This window comes from Cololabis saira, chromosome 10 (genome assembly GCF_033807715.1).
Source record: "Cololabis saira isolate AMF1-May2022 chromosome 10, fColSai1.1, whole genome shotgun sequence".
Lineage (NCBI taxonomy): Eukaryota > Metazoa > Chordata > Actinopteri > Beloniformes > Belonidae > Cololabis > Cololabis saira.
Window position 1 is genome coordinate 25,866,944 of NC_084596.1, and position 20,402 is coordinate 25,887,345.

General features: G+C 39.3%; 3 protein-coding genes across 3 annotated transcripts; 1 reads left to right on the forward strand and 2 right to left on the reverse strand.

Moving 5' to 3' along the window:
• Positions 1-3,413: 3,413 nt before the first annotated feature.
• On the forward strand, positions 3,414-6,437 carry elovl1a (ELOVL fatty acid elongase 1a). The gene is made up of 8 exons (XM_061732286.1): positions 3,414-3,757; positions 4,323-4,416; positions 4,605-4,795; positions 4,887-4,967; positions 5,091-5,147; positions 5,233-5,338; positions 5,524-5,663; positions 5,788-6,437. Exons 2-8 carry the CDS (start codon positions 4,335-4,337, stop codon positions 6,094-6,096), a joined length of 966 nt encoding a protein of 321 aa, XP_061588270.1. The 5' UTR covers positions 3,414-3,757; positions 4,323-4,334; the 3' UTR covers positions 6,097-6,437.
• Positions 6,438-8,066: 1,629 nt separating this feature from the next.
• On the reverse strand, positions 8,067-13,381 carry cdc20 (cell division cycle 20 homolog). The gene is made up of 11 exons (XM_061732285.1): positions 13,312-13,381; positions 12,947-13,158; positions 11,687-11,823; positions 11,518-11,614; positions 11,303-11,428; positions 10,799-10,995; positions 10,622-10,716; positions 9,643-9,880; positions 9,246-9,371; positions 9,028-9,145; positions 8,067-8,507 (listed from the first exon to the last, which is right to left on the reverse strand). The coding sequence occupies exons 2-11, from the start codon at positions 13,134-13,136 to the stop codon at positions 8,329-8,331; spliced, it is 1,503 nt and encodes a 500-aa protein (XP_061588269.1). The 5' UTR covers positions 13,137-13,158; positions 13,312-13,381; the 3' UTR covers positions 8,067-8,328.
• Positions 13,382-16,968: 3,587 nt separating this feature from the next.
• Positions 16,969-20,302, reverse strand: LOC133451957 (uncharacterized). The gene is made up of 6 exons (XM_061731121.1): positions 20,056-20,302; positions 18,929-19,108; positions 18,562-18,819; positions 18,344-18,442; positions 17,990-18,007; positions 16,969-17,607 (listed from the first exon to the last, which is right to left on the reverse strand). Exons 1-6 carry the CDS (start codon positions 20,120-20,122, stop codon positions 17,522-17,524), a joined length of 708 nt encoding a protein of 235 aa, XP_061587105.1. The 5' UTR covers positions 20,123-20,302; the 3' UTR covers positions 16,969-17,521.
• Between the last annotated feature and the right edge of the window lie 100 nt (positions 20,303-20,402).

Sequence of the window (20,402 nt, forward strand, 5' to 3'; positions counted from 1 at the left end):
ACACATTTTCAGATACAGTAGGAAAACCTCCAGACTTTTTTCACCAGGTCTCTCATATCTTATAATATTTCAGACTCTACTTGAAATTGATTTTCTACGTATAATAAAGACCAGAATGTTCTAGTCACATCAGTCTTCACATTATGGCTGCTTAAGTTAAACGAAGACTATTTCATGGCATGTCAAGTTGCAGAAGTTTAAATACTGATGTTCTATTCAAAATCAAAGCAGCATTTGAAAAAAAAAAAAAGGAAAACTCCACATTTAAAAACAGGCCTTCGTAGTCCCCCCAAATCCTGTCTCTTTTGATCTCTCATGCACCTTGTGCCCACTGCTGGGAGAATTGTTATGCAATTGGCTTTGCAAAGCTTGTTTGTTTTTTTTTTTCAAACATTCCAACTCTGAGCTCTACAAGCTCTTTTTTTTTAGATAACTGTTTGCATGCAATGTGTTAATTTGGGCCCAAAGTCATGAATTCCTAATGCACACATTATTACAAAGCAGATGTGTTGCCTCAGTCCAACAGTTTTTTCAAACTAAGATATGACTAGCAGGCCAATGTTTTGTTGTGGGGATTTGACAGACTATATACCAGTGAGGAAGAAAAAGGAAGAAAATGCTGCAAGAATAAAGTTATTATTGTAGAAGTATTGGAATATATTTAGTTATGAGAGTGAAATGAAGGCTATTTAGATGATAGCAAGTTCAATCGTCATTCAGAGACTGAGTGTAACAAAAATAAAGAACCAGCAATGTTTTTAACAAAGAAAGTTTGAAATGAGAGACAGGTGAAGGTCATTCTGGCAAACAATCTGGTTCTGCTGATACCGCAAAAAGGTCAGGTTATCATAATATAAACTTAAAAGAAATATGTGATTAACAAAAAAGCAATGAAAAAAAAAGAAAACTAAAGAAAGACTTATATTATTGTAGCAGGAGCCCATTATTTCCATAACTACAACTACCTGAAGCCTAGAGAAGAACATGTTCAGAAATATGGATTAAGTAAAGTAAGTTGAAACATGATTCTATATGAATACGACTTACAAACTGAAGCAACAAGATTGGTTGGAGAAACATAAAATCTTGACTCTTGATGGAGGAGATGGACGTGTGTTGGATCGTTATTGGGCAAAACAAACCCCTCTAAGTAGACACTATTATTATGGATCTTTTTAGTTCAAAGATAGTCTGAAAATTGTCTCCCAAATAGAGTAACAGGTTGGCTTTTTTTTTTTACCTTTCCTTCAAGCCATTGAATAAGATATCGGCAGCTTTCTTCATTTAGGTCTTAATTTTGGTCCATAGTCATCATGTCCCTCAAAGCCCGTTGGAAAGAACTGCATCCTTGAATGTGCTTCTTTTTTCTTTTTTTTTTTACAGAAAAAAAAGCATAAAAAAATCTTTATCGTGCAGACTTCCTCGTCCTTCAGCGTGACCCTGTGAATGGAAGGTTCCAGTCACACAACCAAAAACTCATAAATAAAACTGTCTTTGTTTTCACATTGCTGAGTATTCAGAAAAGAAACAAAATTAAATTAATTCACTTCAAGTTTAGTCTAAAACACACCAAAATGTGGAAAAATGCTAAGTGTCTGAAAGGTTTTCCATATGAAAATGCATTGGTTTGAGAGTCACTTAAAGTATCAGCAAAATAACTACAAAAATTATCAGGCACATAGCAAATGTTAAATAATGGAAACATAGCAATTTTGTAAATAATGAACTACATAAAAATGCTCCATGTTTTGCAAAACAAAAGTCCAGAGAGGTTCCACAGATCCCATGTGTCACTGACAAGATTATGCATGAGCCTCAGCTGCTGTGTGACTGTCATGTAAAGTAACAGGTATTTCACATGCAAACAACACACGTTGACACACATGTTTAGCTGACCCTAACGTTCATTCATTTCTTATGAGCTCACATCCAAAAACAGGCTTCTACCCTGTCTAAATCCTCACAATTGGCTAATTGAGGACAACCGGTGTGTCTCGAGGATGCTGTCCATTCTCTGCGGAGGACTGTTGGGATGAATGTCACAGTGTCAGCTTCTGCGAGACAAAAATTCTGCAACTGGGCAAAATCTGTACCTAAGTCAATATTAAAATGTCATGAGACCAAGAAGAAAAGGGGAGTGTGTTGTGTTGTGCCAAGAGTATGGGAACAAAAAATAAAATAAAATAAAAAAGGTTTGAAAAAGGATAGCATATGATTACAAGCTTATGCTTGAAACCTCTATCACTTAAAAATTCTGCACAACCTGCCTGCATGTACAGATGAATAGCCGAGGATGCTTTTCCTCACATTTTTGGCTGTTCAGCGGTGCCAGAATTCTTTTTTGACACATGAATGTCAGAATGAACGGAGCAGAATGAATGGCTGCCTCTGATGAGTCTCAACACCCATGAATGGAACAGGTTTCAGGAGAATTGCTTCACTATTTCATAATCAGACGAGTAGAGGGCTCCGACCCCCTCATGCATGCCTCTTTAAGATAGGAGAGGGTGAAACTGTTATGTTAATTTGCCTTATCTGTGAACGACAAAGAAACTTGGAACTTTTCAAACGGGAAGCTCACTGGTCAAGTTTTAGCGTCTCCAAACGGTATTTTCTGCAACACAAGGAGGATTTTCACCAGACTGACACACTTTCAGATGTTTCTTCATATACATAATAAAAGAATAATGTTTGTCTTCAATTTTAATCTGGGCATAAAACTGCTTGTGATTTGCCACTTCATGTTTTCAGCTTGAATGTTGCACATAAATCTCAGAATTAATGTAATAATGTCCTCTGATTTTCCCTTCATGACTAAGGGACCATGTGCCAGCTAAACAATATGTAAACAGACAGCCAAAACCCTCCTCCTTCTCTCGTGCACAGGATACCATTCATTCCAACATTGCCGTCCATCTTACACGTAACACCAGAAGAAACTTAATTCAGGCCTCACACCCTTTTAACTCGGGGAACTGGTAAAACCTGAGGCACAGGAGAGCCCGCATGATAGGAACCAAGCCCCGAAGCTTCAACCCGGGAGGGGATGGGCAATGCCATAGTGAAGTCGTATGTTGGATGTGTCATATCTGTTCTTACCTTTAACCTAAATCGAAAAAAGAAGAGCATATTTGTAGAAGAACGTCATTACTTTAACTGAGGCCTGCATCAGTTATATCAAAGATAATTTATCTTTATGTTTTTATTTATTTATTTATTTCCCTCCCATAGGTTTATGTATTGATCATGAGAATATTGTCCTGAATGCCTTTGTTACCTACGTCAAAGGCCCTCAGTCTGACCACATCCCAACCCATTGATGAGACAGTCCAGTCACAAGCAGGCTAGGCTATGACAAGAAGGTGGAGCCTGGCACTGAAACAGGGTGTGGCCCTGAAACTTGAAAGGTCTGTAGTAGTAGCATGGGGCTTAAATTGAGCTTACTGAGCCAAGTAACTGTAGTGATCACAGCAGACCTTTTACTTCCACTAACTTTTTTGTTTCTCTCTTACCTCCTCTATCAGCATTTCCCCTAGTCTTACCTTAGTTAATGTTGGATTTCTAATGAAAATACTACACCTTTAAAAGCAGCTAGAGGCTATCGCTCACAGCCTGGCTTTGTGTCTATCAGGTTTTTCCTTTTTTTTTTTTTTTCTTACCTGATCAATCTGCCTCATCATTTGGATCGTCTGGCGACTCTGGCTGTGCAGCTGCTTGCTTGCTCTTAGAAGGAGCCCTGAGGACTTATATTCAGAAGGTGAGTTACAAATAAAACAGCTAAGCTTCTCTACAATCATTGTTTGAGTTTAAATAGGACTATCTTTTATGATTTTTCTCTCTACTTTGGTTAGAGTCTGTTCATTACTCCTGTAGTTTATTGTTAGAACCAACTTGATCTAGCTCAGAGCAATAATTCTACTCATATCTTTGTGACTGTTGGTTTAGAGGGCTGGCTATATGCGCCAGGTGCTTTAGTGCTCTGCTTCACCTGTCTGACTTGCTCTGTTAGTGAACATGAGTGGGAGTATTTCATTGTCTTTACACCAAGACTTAAGATTGTCCACTATCCCTTCACAAAACTTAATTCATTTAAAAAAACCAAAACAAAAAACAGTTTAAGCTGTATAAAAAAGAAGTTAATTGTACACATTTCCCTGAGTGTTGGCCAGGGTCACTCGGTGGCGTTTGATGAGCCTCTGCAGCTGTCTCCTGTTTGTTCAGTCAAAGGGGAAGCAGGCGTTGCTTTGTTGCCTGCCAACCTTGTTTTCAGCTCTACTTCATCTCCCATCTTTGACAACCCCTTTCTGTTCAATATTATTCAGGAGCTTAGTTGAATGAAAGACGAGACCATCACCATGCTGCGAGAAGCTGTTTCCAGCGTTGCAAAATTCCACAGCTATCTCCTGTCGAGAACTGGTGAGTGTCCACGTTTCCATTTATAATGTATTTACACCCCTACTTTGTCCACATGTTTTGTTTGTTTGCTTGTTTGCTGTTCTGGTAATCTGTTTGTGGCATTTAAATGTGTTGGTTTTGTTGACCCACCCAGGCATCTGTGTTTAGCCATTGAGAAGTCATGAGTCATGCATGTGTGGATTTTCCAGATGCCAGAGTCAGAGACTACCCGCTGATGCAGGGTCCGGTGCAAATGACCACCATCCTGTTGGCCTACGTCGCCTTTGCAGTATACTTTGGACCTCGGTTGATGGCAAACCGGAAACCTCTCAACCTCAGTCGAACCATGGTTATCTATAACCTCTGCATGGTTCTACTCAACGCCTACATAGTGTACGAGGTAAATAGTTGTTGGCTCTAGTCAAAGTGTTTATGTAGTTAATGGCAATGGCTCCAGACATTTTTATTTATTTAATTATTTGGACACCTAGTTCTTGATGTCTGGATGGGGTACCACCTACACGTGGAGATGTGACCTTATTGACCCCACCACCAGCCCGCAGGCTCTCAGGGTAAGCCAGTTGGTTGTAGTAGAGATTGTCGCGCATGATATGCTCATTAATGATTAACTTAAACCCTCCTTTTGATAACTGCTTGGCCGTATTTGAAGTTCCAGCCTTTTTCTTTCCCCGCAGATGGTTCGAGTGGCTTGGCTGTTTTATATCTCAAAATACATCGAACTCCTTGACACGGTAAAGGCAGATCTTTTCAATTCTAGAGCATTAAATGGATCTAATAACTACGATATGGTTCGTTCATTATACACATCTGTTTCAGGTATTCTTTGTGCTGAGAAAGAAGCAAAGTCAGATCACATTTCTTCATGTTTTCCATCATTCCTTCATGCCCTGGACATGGTGGTGGGGTGTCACCCTGACACCTGGTGAGTTTTGCTCAGCAAATATAATCAACGCACATCTAGAACAGTTTTACTCTAGATTGCCATCAGATCACTTCAACTTTTGCAATTGTTACATCAATTCAGATCTGTGGCAAATTATACGACAACATAAATGTATAACAAAACTTATTTTCTCCTGGGAATTTTAAATCCACCCCCTTCTCAAGATGGAGGAATGGGCTCCTTCCATGCCATGGTGAATGCAGGAGTACATGTCATCATGTACTTCTACTACGGCCTTTCTGCTGCGGGGCCTCGCTTCCACAAGTACCTGTGGTGGAAGAAGTACATGACTGCCATCCAACTTGTATGTAGTTTTACACTAATATATTAAGTTTGAACTTAACCGCATTTCTCATTTTTACTGCTTCTACGTTGTAGTGGGATGCTTAAATCTTTGTTTTGGATGTTTTTCCCCTCTTGTTGTGCAGACGCAGTTTATCCTGGTCTCCGTTCACATCAGCCAGTACTACTTCATGGAAAAGTGTGACTATCAGGTTCCGATGTGGATCCATCTTATCTGGATGTATGGAATGTTCTTCTTCCTCCTCTTCTCCCACTTTTGGGTGCAGGCCTACATGAATGGCAACCGACTTCCCGTCAGAGCCCACAAACCAAAACAAAATGGCTTGACAAGTGACTCCGTCTCTGTGGTGGCCAATGGTAAACACCAAGCGAATGGGCACGCTCTCCATCATGCAAATGGGAAAGAGAGTATGGGAAAAGTGAAGGAAATCTAGTGTTGGTAATGAGCCATAAACCTTTCTTGATCATGCCCCTTAATTCTTCATATCTTGTGTATTTGAGTGGAAGTTAAAATGTAACTTGTGACACCATTTGGATGTAAATCTAGTCTTCTGTCAAACAGTCACACCACGGGGATATTAGCAAACTGGTTTGCCACTGATCTGTGTACAACACAAGGATTTGCAGAAACTGAACACTGAAATTTGCTCATTTTTTTTCACTGATAGCATTCCTAAACTCAGGTGTGCCCTGCTGCACTGTGGTTTTGGTGCTTGGGAGCACTGTTCACAGAAAATGAGTACATGTAAATAAAGGCTAAACTATTAAAAGAAAATGATTGTAAATGTCAAATATTTAGGTTTTTCATGTTTTAACTTATCTTTTGAAATACATTTTATTAAAAGGTCTCTTTTGGTAAGTTCTGGTTTGCACTGTGTTGGGCAGCATTCACAATTCATGTTTTCTACTTTGAGAATTGTTACACGGTATACAGTATTAATGCATTTTAGCATTATTAGTGACAGACTTGCTACTTCATCCATTTGAATTCACTTTTTCTTGCAACATTGAAATGTCTGCTCTGCATTATTGGAAATAAAGTAAAATAACTGCAAATGGTTGTCACTATTAAAGGAGCCGTCTGTAAGAAATGGCCAAAACTGGTACTGCAGTCACTTTCAAAATATTGTTGAGCGGCGTGTACCCTCCCCCTCCTCCCCCCGACCAGAGGTTGCCAGGTAGGCTGCAGAATGCAGCAGGAACGTAGGCTTTTTTTTCCATCTAACACGTTTGTAGCGGCTGCTGCGATAATTAGAGCCGAGCTGGCAACCCGGATGCCGAAACAATACCGACTTCGTGATTGGGAGATGGGTGGAGCTTCAGGCCAAAACAAATGCCACTTTTGCACTAGGACTTACTGAGCCTGACTCGGCTCGTCACGCCTCTACCCAGCTAGGTGAGAAGTGGACAGGTTGGGGTGAAGCTGCTGTGACGTACTCGATTGCACAACTTTGTTCATGTCGGTGCTGATCAGAAATCAGCTGGAGCCGCGAGCGGCTGAGAGTAAAACAGCCCGTCTACATCCTTTTAATTCTCTCCTCAGCCACCAAGTTTATGAACATCTGCACCTCAGAGTTGGATCACCAAACAGACGTTTTGCGCTTTATAATAAAATCGCTGCGACCCGCGGCTCGCTCTGACTCCCGCTTCCTGATTCAAACGTCTGCCGGCCCCACGACCAGAGGCGAGTGATGACGTCAGAAATAGTCCCGGCTCAGCCCGCAAAGAACCTCGCCAGAATGGTTACAGAAATGGTATCGGCTTGGAGCGGCTCTACCCGTCTCAGCCCCTAGTGCAAACGTACACGGGGCCGCACCGAGCCCAGCCGGGCGGAGGCGGGACTAGTGCAAAAGCGCCAAAAATGAAATCAGTTGAGGGCTGAAACTCCTTTTTAAACTGGAATATCCTGGCTTGAGTGCTGTCAGTGAAGCAAGTATTTGAAATGAACATGATTTTTAAATGTCTGACATGTCGGGGTCATTTTATTATTGCTCTTACATACAGCTCCTTTAACTTGTTGGGTGTGATGTATGATGGTCCCGACCCCTTGTGCAAAACTGCACCCGATGCAGTTAAATCTGTTTGCAAAAGCTAGTTTAAGGTAGATTAGCTGAGTAAGATGTCTTGTCAACATGTTATGCCCTTAGCCTTGTTGGAATAGTTTTATTGCAAGATATCTGGTCACAATGTGGCAATCCACATGCTTCTACACTGCCAGCTAGTGGCACCAAACATTAGTTTGTATCTGCAAAACAATGACACCTGTAAAGGTGAATTGCAGGCAATATTCAAGTGCTTCTGCAGCTTTCAGTCACTGATATTGCATTCATTTGTTAAATTGATCCATAAAATGAAATTCACTAGATTGTAAAAAATTACATTAAGGACAACTGACAAGGAAAAGTAAAATAATCAATTTATTTATAACCCAGTCAAATGAACACAATGTATCCAATAAAAAAAAATTAAAAAGGTTATAAACTAAAAATTTTAATAAAAAAAAGATCCACCCTCGCAGTTCTCTGAACAATCGCAGGTAACACAAGAAATGGGTGATTCTCTTTATTGTGAATTAAACATGTGCAGATACCTCATTCAGCATATAGTACAAAAAAAATATACAAGTAAAAATTCATCAGATTGACTGATGAACACCAAGTAAAAATTCATCTGATTGACTGATGAATAACACTGCTGGTTGACTTGACCAGCCTCTCTTTCGCCTTCTTCTTAACAGGATCAATCTCAAAGCTCTTCCACAGACGAATCGTCTCATCTCCAGCAATAGTGGCAATGGTTGAGGAGTCTGGGCTCAGAATCATGTTGAGAACTCTGTCCTCGTGTCCTGCAATAATTTATACAAAACAGATGGTCATGAACAGCAGTTTCCAGGTTATCATCTGCTTACTTTCACTATAGCTCCTTTTACACCTTCAGCAATCGGATCACAAATGTGGAAAGCAGAACCCTATATGCAAATACATGTTCATTTCTTTTTGCCTTGCTTGTCTACACAAGTATGCCTGAGATTAGGAGCATCTGTGCATACATTTAGTTAACTTAAATGTGAGGTTAGTACAGAGGGACCATCTTACACTTGAGTGAAGTAGAGTTTCATTATAAGTGCAGTGGAAAGATTAATAGGTAACTTGTCAAACATAAATGGAACTTATGTATTTTTTCCTCGTGGGAAGAAAGGAGAGAACACACACCATTTAAAAACATGTTATATATGGTCAAATCACCTCCAAATGTGGATGAAGTGGTCAGACAATGACAAACATTTGCATATGAACTGTCCACTTGTGATCAGAACAAAGATGCATGCAACAATGTTAAGAGTGAGGCATAAAACCGTGACCCACCATTCAGCTCCGCAACTTTGGTAAAGGACGGGTACTTCCAGATGGCAACATTGTTGTGGGCATATCCATGAGCTGAAACCAGCTCCTTGTAGTTTGGTGCAAATACCAGTGACGAGATCTGTTTATTACAAAATGAAAATTATAATAAATACACCAGTCTAATGAGAAATGTCTGAAATACAACATGGAAACTTTCAGGTTAAGAGACATGTCATTACCTGAGACTGAGTGTCGACTGAACTGATACAGGAGCCACTGTTGACATTCCAGATGCGGATGTGGCGGTCACTGGTGCCACCTCCAGAGGCAAGAATACTTGACTGCCATGGACACCAAGCCAAAGCCTTAGTTTGGGGGAGAATAAAGATAAAATTCACACATGAGTTGTGCAGTGTAACAAAATTCAGTCCCAGCCTGCAATACATTTCTAGTTGATATTCAGTTTACACATTATCTGAGCAGCTGCTCTTTGTCTGATCGTGACAGTTTTCACATTTCTAGTTAAATACACTGCTGATGGGATTCAAACATTGAGAAAAGGATTTATATTATATAAAAAAATAAAATAAATAAATAAAAAAAGTACAAATTTGGTTTGCTTTTGAGACAACTTACTTTAACAGCCCCCTGATGCTCACTCCAGCAGCGAACGAACTGGCTTTCATTGCCAGCACCTCCCTCCTGCACACGAGGCCATACACACACCAGGTTGTCATTGCCTCCGCTAGCCAGGTATCTGCCATCAGGGGACCACTTAAGCCCACACACCTCTTGAGAGTGAGTGGTGAGTGTGTGGATGTGATGGTTTGCCACTCTCACATCATGGTGGTGAATGTGTCCTGACCTGGAGCCACTGGGGGTGAGGAAAGGAGTGATAATAAAAATCATGCATGTGACAACAAATATTGAAAAAGAAATCCTGTAATGGAAACATTTTTTTTGCCTCCAGGAGGTTTTTCCCAAGTGATTTGGTAATATATTTACAAAAATGTAATGGAACACATTCTGTTCATTTCTAGTCTCTGGCAGCACTGGATGTTACGTAGCTGGTCAATTTGAAGTAATCAAAATCTAGTTTCCGGGTTTTTTTGGCTTTAATATGATGCAGTTGTGCTGCAACACTACTTTATCATTATACATTAGATAGTTTTGCCTCTGAATGATGATCCACTGCATTCATCATCTGGCTATTCAAGTATTCAAAGTGTTACATTTACAGTAAGGAAATAGGTTCCCCTGTACAATTTCATTTTTTACTTTGCTATCCACACTGAAGGCCGGTAGTACGAAATAAAGATAAAGTATTTTCTCAACAGCAGTAGCGGCGATCACAATAACTTCTCACAAAAGGTTAAAGATGTTTCAGTACATTTTTGTCAATGTTGAGATTTTCTTTTTCATTGGTTTGAGAAGTTTGGCAGAACAAAGAGTTTTTTTTTTTTTTTTTAAACATTCAATGGTAACACTACCCCCCTGCAGCACTACCTTTATCAAACTTGAGTGGATTTTCTTTTGTGCAAAAGTGAAAAGGAAATGACTATGGTAATTGGAGCAGTTTGAGAACACAACACACAAAAAGAGAAGTTGTTTTTACCTGGAAACAACATGGTCATTCCAGCTCAGACTTCCAACTCTGGCTGTGTGACTTTCCATGCTGCGCAAGCGCTTCTGATTCTCAACATCCCACAACTAAATAAAGAATAAGACATGTGAGAAATATTTTGGCCCACAGCATCTAACTAATATAGCATTTTTAAACCGCCACACTTACCTGAACTTTGCAGTCACTGGTGCCAATGGCCAGGTAGCTTCCGTCTTTGGTCCAGGACACTGAACAAATATAGTCTTCCTCACGCTCCAGCTTCATGAGTAGAGTGATCTCTCCTTGTGAGGCATCCCATAGGTACACATTGTTATGAAGTGCAACAGCCATAAAGTTGCGACTGCTCCAGTCAATGAGATTCAAATCTGGGGGGGCAGACACATGGGACAAAGTTAATTTAATTAATTTCAGTAATGGTGGATACACCCTTATATGGAACACCAAAATATAATAAGCTTCTCCATGATCAATATCGGGGTGACAGATTTCAACACAAGGGCTCAGAGACTGCAAAACTGCACACCATTTTACACCTCCGTCAGCAGATTATGAATAGTTTTCCCACCCAAGTCTGGGGAGGAGTTGGTTCTGATGACATCAGCGGCAGCAAAAGCCAAGATGTAATCAAATATTCTTAAGTTGCTGGCGTCAAAAAAAGAGGGCCCAACTTACAAAAATCATTTCGAAGATCAGGAGCATCCAAGATTCTGTCAGGAGTTGTAGATATGTATCTGCTCTTTTTCACAGAGGCAGGGGTGGTAGCCTGGCTGTAGAGGACTTTCAGGTTGTTTTGATAGCCTTAAATTGAGGGAGGAAAAACCACATTACGTGAGTCAAAAATGGTTAACAGTTAACATGTAACAGCAATGTGTTGGCAGATACACTACCTTCTGGTGCATTCAATGGTTTTCCTCCAAGGTGCAGAATCTTTGCATCTTCAATGTTGTATCCATTCAGTGTTACAGACCACACTTTTTGGGTGACCTTCAAATACAGATGAACCACTTAATAAAATAAAGTTACACAAGGGTCGGTAAGGACGTGAAGCAAACTTACAGATGCGGCTGGTGCGTTTGCCTCAGATGGTTCGTTCTCCTTTGTGAGCAAGAAATTTGCAACATCCATTTGTTTGCTGTTTCTAATGGGGATGAAGCGATCAGCCCCCATCTTCGATGGCGTTTTCTTGGCTTTCCCTGAGACACAAATACAGTCATGATGTTCCGGTGTTCTGCCAAAAAAATGCTATCTAATGGTTTTCTACCTTTGTAGAGTTACAATTTTACTGTGTTTTACTCCTAAGCCCAATTCCTTTCCCCCAAATGGTCCTTGTCGCTTGCCAGGCCGTCATTGTAAATAAGAATGTGTTCTTGATGACCTGCATGGTTAAATAAAGGCCAATGACTGAATGAATATCAAATAAAGCCATAGAATAGTTTTTTTACTTCAATGGAAGGACCAAAAACCTCCATCTCCTAATTCTTGGTTGAAAGACCTGATATTTTTATATTTAGAGAAATTTAAATACGGTATTAGGGGTTGCTCTGATAAGTTTTCTTATATTTGGGAACCTATTCTCTCTTTTGTTAATTCTTTGGCATCCTTGGAAGATTAATTTAATCTGATTTAACTTAATTACAGGGAAGTATGATATTGCTAACCATGTCTAATTTTTTTTAGGGTTCCTCTTATGTAAATTTATTTATCTTTTTTTTTTTTTTGTTGCTGCTGTTTTGCGTGTCCTGTATTTTATTTTATTACTTTATTTTTCCTATTATTATCGTCTTTAGTCAGAGTTTGATTGGTAATCGGTACTTACTTTGGGACCTGTTTATAATTACGTATTTTGCAGTGTGTGTGTTTTGGGGTGTTTGTTATGTTTTGTGTCCTTATTTATTTTTATTTTATTTATTTTTATTTTTTTTGTGTGTATGGTAAAATATAAAACGGGGTATTCTGTCGAACCCTTTAAAAGAAATCTTTATTGTGTAATATAATTTACATGGCTTACCCAATAAAGAAACATGTTTAAAAAGGGAATAGTTTTTTTTTCCCCTCTTTATCGTATAAGGTTCACAAAGTGTAATGCAGTTCATGTCATGGGTAGTGTATTTTTGAAGGACCAAATACTAATACATCCCATATTATCAATTTTACATGGTGCAAGAAATGATTGGTGTGGCAATCAAACTTTGAAAATCGACTGTGCGCATGCGCAGCATCACAAAGTAGCATGTCGGTGTGTGTTTGTTCCATAATACATCCATGGTTTGTTCAGTGTGCGTTAGCGTTGCACGCCCACGGATAGAGACACATTACCTGGTGTTTTACTCGGGGTTTTAGATGAACTCTGGGACACATTAGCCGGTTTTCCAGGCGACAGGCCGTTGATGGCGGACGTGTTGGACGAGCTGGCCTTTCTCTGCCACCTCGCCATGGGGCCGTTTGTAATCGGCATGTCCAGCTTCAAAATGCTGTGAATGTCGTTCTCATAGCCGAACTGCGCCATCTCATCCACGTTTTCACAGACCCTAGGCGTAAAAAGGAAAAGACATTAAAGTCAGTCAATTAAACATGCACGAGTCGCATTAGGCGGTTTTAATAGTCACAAATACATAACTGAGATCTCTGCCGAACTTAGAACGGAAAAAAGACACTGTTTGGCCGCAGTTTTAAAACCTCACCTCTTGCAGAAAACGTGGAATACACAGAAAAAGCCCAGACAGCTCGCAGTCGTGATCCTGTGAAAGTTTGAATTTCGTAGGTGTGACGACACACAATTTAAATACCTCTCAGCGCTTCTGTGATTGGTTGGTTCAAGAGGCTGCCGTTGGTTCCCAGCGTTGCTATAGAAACGCTTACAGCGGCGCTAATCTGATTGGTGCGCGTCACTTCCTGGGAAGAAAACCACTCTGAAAAAGCAATTAATTTGATTTCTACTGCCACCTATTGCCCCCCAAATTATACTGCAGTTTTGAATTCGATATGTGCAAAATAAAATAAAATATATATTTTAAGGTGGAGGGAGGGGAGGAGGGGTAAACGTTGAACTAACTATTTTATATTTATATTTGATAATCATTGTTGATTACTGAACACTGGGATAATTAACCACTGGGATAATCGGAATCAGAATCAGGTTTATTGGCCAAGTTTGAACATGCCAGACAGGGAATTTGACTCCGGTTTTTTCGCTCACTGTACAGTAAATACATTATTATTATTATTACTATTATTACTATTATTATTATTATTATTATTATTATTATTATTATTATTATTATTATTATTATTATTATTATTATTATTATTGTTATTATTATTATAACATATATACAATTAAAAAAGTTAAAGTGAAAGGTGCAGCAGTATGAGGTAGTCATGGTTATTGAAAGGTGCATTGTTACAGCATATGATTATTTATTATTAATTAATTATTATTATTATTATTATTATTACTATTATTATTATTATTATTATTATTATTATTATTATTATTATTATTATTATTATTATTATTATTATTATTATAACATATATACAATTAAAAAAGTTAAAGTGAAAGGTGCAGCAGTATGAGGTAGTCATGGTTATTGAAAGGTGCATTGTTACAGCATATGATTATTTATTATTAATTAATTATTATTATTATTATTATTATTATTATTATTATTATTATTATAACATATATACAATTAAAAAAGTTAAAGTGAAAGGTGCAGCAGTATGAGGTAGTCATGGTTATTGAAAGGTGCATTGTTACAGCATATGATTATTTATTATTAATTAATTAATTATTATTATTATTATTATTATTATTATTATTATTATTGTTGTTGTTGTTGTTGTTGTTGTTGTTGTTGTTGTTGTTGTACAGTGATTGATTACTCTGAGACTCTGAGTGATGAGAGTTCATCAGAACAACATCTTAGGGGAAGAAACTGTCTCTGTGTCTGGAGGTTTTGGTGTGCAGTGCTCTGTAGCGCCGTCCAGAGGGGAGAAGTTCAACCAGACTGTGTCCTGGGTGTGAGGGGTCTGCAGAGATGTTACCTGCCTGTTTCCTGGTCCTGTACAGGTACAGGTCCTGGATAGATGGGAAGTTAGTCCCAATTATCCTCACTGCAGACCTAATTGTCCGTTGCAGTCTGTGCTTGTCTAGTTTGGTGGCCGATCCGAACCAGACAGTGATAGACGTGCAGAGAACAGACTGTATGATGGCAGAGTAGAAGTTGGTCAGCAGCTGCTGTGGCAGGTTAAACTTCCTGAGCTGACGCAGGAAGTACAACCTCTGCTGAGCTTCTTCCAGACAGAGTTAATGTGAGTGGTCCACTTCAGGTCCCGGGAGATTGTGAATCCCAGGAACCTGAAGGAGTCTGTGGTGGAGACAGTGCTGTTGACGATGGTGAGGCGGCGGGGGTTCCTCAAGTCCACTGTCATCTCCACAGTCTTGAGCGGGTTCAGAACCAACTGTTCCACCTCCTGTCTGTACACGGACTGGTGTCGTCCGCATACTTCAGGAGCTTCACAGAAGAGTCCCCTGAGGTGCAGTCGTTGGTCTGTAGAAGGAGAAGAGCAATGGCAAGAGGACGCACCCCTGGGGGGAACCAGTGCTGATGGTCCGGGTGTTGGATTCAATTCAATTCGATTCAATTTTATTTGTATAGCGTCTAATACAACAGAGTTGTCTCTAGATGCTTTCCAGAGACCCAGAACATGACCCCCGGCCCGAGCAATTATTACATAAACAATGGCAGGTAAAAACTCCCCTAGTGGGAGAAAAGCCTTAAGCCAAACAGTGGCAAGAAAAACTCCCCTTTAGGAGGGAAGAAACCTTGAGCAGGACCAGGCTCATAAGGGGGGACCCTCCTGCCGAAGGCCAGACTGGGGGGGTCGGGGACGTCAGCAGCACACAGCAGGCATGTGGATGTGATGCTCCCCCAACGCCAGCCTGTTACATTACAATTAATCAATTATCAGAGGTGAAATATGAAATAAGTAGCCCTTAGTGGTGTTAATATAGCAAACTACTTTCAAATAAATCGCAAAACCTTAGTCCTCAAAAAATCACAAGTACACATTCAGTTTTAGGAATAATTCAGTTTAAGGAATAATTATTCACTTTTAGGTGATTATTATGCTGCCTCAGCCTTGGCATATCTCCTAGGATGTACTGCAGACACGGGAGAGAATATTATCATTGTTTAAAAAACATTTCTCTGCCAGTGACCGCTCAGTAATGCAGCAATTCCAATGTTAGACCAAGAAATACAATAAATGCTTTAAAAAAGCAGGAAAGCTATACCTGAATTATTTGATTTTAAAGAATAATAGTCACAAGGATATTGACGACAATGTTTGTGATAAGACAAGAGTATTCCAAGTGGAAGGTCATTGACTAGATCTCCAGCTAATCTTTTTATATATATATAGTTTGGCTCTGAGGTATCTGTGCAATGACAGAGCTTTATGACTTAGCCATTATAACCCACCATAATGCATCTGAAATAAAATATATTACTCTGTCAACATGTGATCAAAGTATAAACTTTCAGCTTCAGTTTATGAGGTATATAGTTAACTGAGACTGTGAGAGTGTTTCACAAAAATATACCTGTAGCAAGGGCTTGCTACTTGGGGTCACCCGACAGGACAGAGGACACAGGGTTTAGTGCAGAAATTTAGATATTTTATTTGCACCTGGACACACGTGCCACCAGCACCTTCAGCAGCTCTCCTTCCTCCCAGCAGAGACCCTTGCTGGTGTGCAGCCGCTGTTCAAGTAACCAGGCAGGGTGGAGAGGTTCAGCTGAGTGGCTGCTCCTCCACCCTGCCACAATACCGTTCACGTTTTAGGAAGTAAATCAACTTTAAATACAGTACCACTTAAAAACATGAAAAAAGTATTTGTTAAAAAGGAAGAAAAAAAGTATTTGGCCTAAATAAATAATAATTGGCCATCTGTGGGCCACTCCATTTTTACTTCAAGACAAATTCGGCAGACAAAAGGTTTGGAGAGGACATCAGTTAAGGTGGATGATCACAGAATTATTTTCTTGGTGAAAAAAAAAAAAAAAAACCTTCACATCCACAAAAGTTAAGAAAACATACACATATATATATATATATATATATATATATATATATATATATACACACACACACACACAAGGATTTGATGTGGGTGTATATTTGTCAAAATCTACTTTCAAGAATAGATTATTTTAAAGCTACAAACCAAAGATCACACACACACACACACACACACTCACGCACACAATGTTCCTCCTAAAGCCCGGGTACTTATACACAAAAATAACCTGACAAAGAAGAACAAGATAGTATAGAGCATGACAACATAGTTTATTTAACACGGTTTAAAAATGAAAGGAAAATGACAAGGGATGTTGTGGGGGGGGGACAATCACAATATACATTATAGATTTAAAAAGCTTAATTTCATTCAGTGTTGGCAGACTTTCAGAATTGTCATTGCACCGATATTAAACTATACATCACTTGAAAAAGGGAATTCTCTGCATTTCCACAAACTACAGTATTAGCTCAAGTAGCTCAAGCCAGAAATTCAGATATGTAGCAGGGTTTTAATAGTTGGTATTAATAACAAAAGAGCCTTTTACACTGACGTAGACTGCGAGTTTGCAGCATTTGCACTCGTGAAAAAAGGCATAAGCCCCCACGTTAAGTGAGATGAATAAATGTTAAAGTGCATGAAGAACGTGACCAGAAACTCAGTACACAAGACATTTGGGTCATTATGGTGTAATTTTTGGTCATAAAGAAAGACTTGTAAAAGGATATCTCATAGGGTAAATGGTTGTATCAGTGGACATTGAGTTTTAAAGCATGTGTGTATTTGTCAGCAGGCACTCTGAATCAGAGGGTCCGGTAACCACAGGTTTTTGTCTCTGTGGCCATGTCCACCATGTCCTTGGGATAATGTATAATTGACCCAATAACACCTGCAAAGAGTTGAAAGAGCATATCAGACTCATTATCTCATGGATGAAAGGAAAGGATGAATACACAACTACAAACAACGCTCGAGGACTTTATCTTTATTCCTGACAAGACTTTGTTTCATGTGTAATTTGCTATTCTAGCAACTGCAGTGAAAAGTGACGTCATGTACATACTAGATTATTATTGGATGAATCGGGATGAACAAAAACCACATGACTAGCCAACAAAATAGTTTAAAAAGTTAGAACACACTCATCCACAGGGTATGCGGTTATCAGGTCATTTAATGTTTAACTCTTTTTGTCAATCTTCTCCCAAGAATATCAGCTGAGAAGTGCCTGGAAGCTTAAGTGAAAACAGAAGGGTTGTTGTTTATCTTACCTCCAGGGTGTCTCCCACCTAAACAGTGTGGGGAAAAAATAGAGAGAAAACGGGAGGCAAAAAACACATGATCAGCCGGTATATTTTCCATGAAGTCCAAGACTCCATACCAAGAATCACGTGAAAGTGAATGTTCTCAAATACAGCAAAGTTGTGTTGCATTTTATGAGTAAGTTAAACCTAAAGCAGAGGTTCAGATAAATCTTATGCTTTTAGCTGACAGGACGCAACTCAAACTCTATTTTGAACTCTTAAGTAAATCATTTCTGACGCATCAGAGAGCAATTTTAAACTCCGATCAAAGCCTGCATCACTCATTTGTCTAAAAGGGAAGACAAAAACATATTTACGTACCCTGTTTTTTGTAGACAAGTAAGCTTACTATAATAAGTCCAAAAAATGTCACAACACCCAAGATTGGAATCAGAAGCCGAGGCAAAGGAATTTCTAAAACTGGACAGACAGAAAGAAAGACAAACATATATGACATTTTTGAGCATGATTCTCAACAAACAAGTCCCTTTAAAACAGTGGAGCTTCTTAAATCAAAAATTGCCTGAAAGAAAACATACCTGACTGTTGATTGGCAAGGTTCAGCTCCCTCATCAGATGAAGGCATCCCTCCTGCAGGCTGATCCTCTCAGTCTTTGTCCGCCGCACTTCCAGATCCCAAAGCACTTTGAGGGCCAGTGCATGGGATACCTGAGCCGTCCATGTGTCATTGTGGTCCAGAGTCAAGTAGACCGTACCGTCATAAAACACACGATCTGTCCAGTGGAGCTGAGCTCCCTCCAGAATGCATTCTCGGGAGCGAAGGATGGTGTGATCCTCTCAAAGGAGTGCAATAAAAGAGAAGAAAAAAAACAGATTTATTATGGGGTTCCATAAACACAAGTTGGGGAGAATATCTAAAAGTAGTTTATAAGATAATCGTCTTACTCAGAGCTGAAATCTGGTTGAGGTTGATATTAGCTGGTATAAGAGCAGCAGTTGATACAGTTTTGATAATGTTGTCGATCTCATCTGATCTGGTGAGCAAGACTCCATTGAGAAGAACCCGCTCACCAGATTGCTGCGCTCCAACCACTCCCCACCGCTGGATCTGCAGCACGATGGCATCTAACAGCAGAAATCTAGATGAATGTTTTATCTGTTCAACATGTTCAACTATTAGTAAGTAAGTATTTTTATTTATATAGCACCTCTCACAGAGAGAAACTCACAAAGTGCTTTACATACAGAAAAAACAGTAAAAACATGAGGTAATTAAAAAGCTGCACAATGTGTCTCTAAGGAAAATAACAAACAAAAAAAAAGAAAGAAAAAGACAAAAAGAAAAGAAACAAAAATCATAATACATCAATAAATGCCTGCTCAAAAAATAGCGTTTTTATTTATTTTTTTTAAATGCCACGATGGCATCTAACAGCAGAAATCTAGATGAATGTTTTATCTGTTCAACATGTTCAACTATTAAACAAGTTATAGTTGTCTTTGGACAAAGAGAGACAAAAATGAAACCAAAAGTAAATTAAAGCCCATTTTACAACTGCAACATTTTACAAGTACGAATGACAGCTGTCTTTTACAGTGGCGGATACCCGGATCATGTGGGTTTTATTATGTATTATGATCATGTAAAATAAGGAAGCAGCTGAGAGTAACAACAAGAGGTCACAGGCAGGGCCTGCATTACAAGATGCGTGTGTAAATAATGAGATCTGCGGTTTTATGCCGCCCAGGCGTCCAGCACCCCCACCCATGCATATTCAGGGAAAACTTCAAAATGAATGAAGACTTTTAATGGTCACCCTCGAATAAGCAGGAAGAGAAATTAATTTCATTTTAAAATGTATCAACAAAAACATTTATTCCACCGTACTTTGCATATCGTCTCTGTAATATATTATAATTAGAGCTGTTAAAGAGTATGATATAAAAAACTTACAAGACAAACACCTCCAGCAAAAAAACAGAAGTCACCATCGTACTGCGATTTAAAACTTTACATTTTTTCGGTGCATCTTAAACTAGATGAAAAAGCAATACAAGTGAAAGTTGCTCACCTACTGGACGAGGAAGAGCCCACGACACGCGGCACAGCAGTAACGCAACAGAGACATGAAAATGCATTTCTGCCTTGTTTTCTGTTGCTGTTTTTTTTGTTTTGTTGTCGTTTTCGCTTTAAATTTGAACAGAGCTCACCTGTGAACGAGGGAAAAACCACTACGGTTATAAATAGCTGAGATCGTTTTAAGCTATTTAAAGCAGCGAGCAAGACCTTCTGCCCATCAGCCAAAACCTTTCATTGAAACTACTTTGGCAGCGACAAAACAGACGATTAGAATCCTCCACCCTTTTTCTTTTATGCCCTCCTCCTCCTCTTCCCTCTCCTCCTCTTCCCTCTCCCCCT

Coding starts and splice junctions, on each gene's coding strand:
- elovl1a (XM_061732286.1), top strand. CDS start 4,335: ATGAAAGACGAGACCATCACCATGCTGCGAGAAGCTGTTTCCAGCGTT. Junction 5,148..5,232: donor ACATCGAACTCCTTGACACG/GTAAAGGCAGAT, acceptor CATCTGTTTCAG/GTATTCTTTGTGCTGAGAAA. Junction 5,664..5,787: donor ACATGACTGCCATCCAACTT/GTATGTAGTTTT, acceptor CTTGTTGTGCAG/ACGCAGTTTATCCTGGTCTC.
- cdc20 (XM_061732285.1), bottom strand. CDS start 13,136: ATGGCGCAGTTCGGCTATGAGAACGACATTCACAGCATTTTGAAGCTG. Junction 10,717..10,798: donor CCAGTGACTGCAAAGTTCAG/GTAAGTGTGGCG, acceptor TTCTTTATTTAG/TTGTGGGATGTTGAGAATCA. Junction 9,372..9,642: donor AGCATCAGGGGGCTGTTAAA/GTAAGTTGTCTC, acceptor CCCCAAACTAAG/GCTTTGGCTTGGTGTCCATG.
- LOC133451957 (XM_061731121.1), bottom strand. CDS start 20,122: ATGCATTTTCATGTCTCTGTTGCGTTACTGCTGTGCCGCGTGTCGTGG. Junction 19,109..20,055: donor GGCTCTTCCTCGTCCAGTAG/GTGAGCAACTTT, acceptor TTCTGCTGTTAG/ATGCCATCGTGCTGCAGATC. Junction 18,820..18,928: donor CAACCAGATTTCAGCTCTGA/GTAAGACGATTA, acceptor CACTCCTTTGAG/AGGATCACACCATCCTTCGC.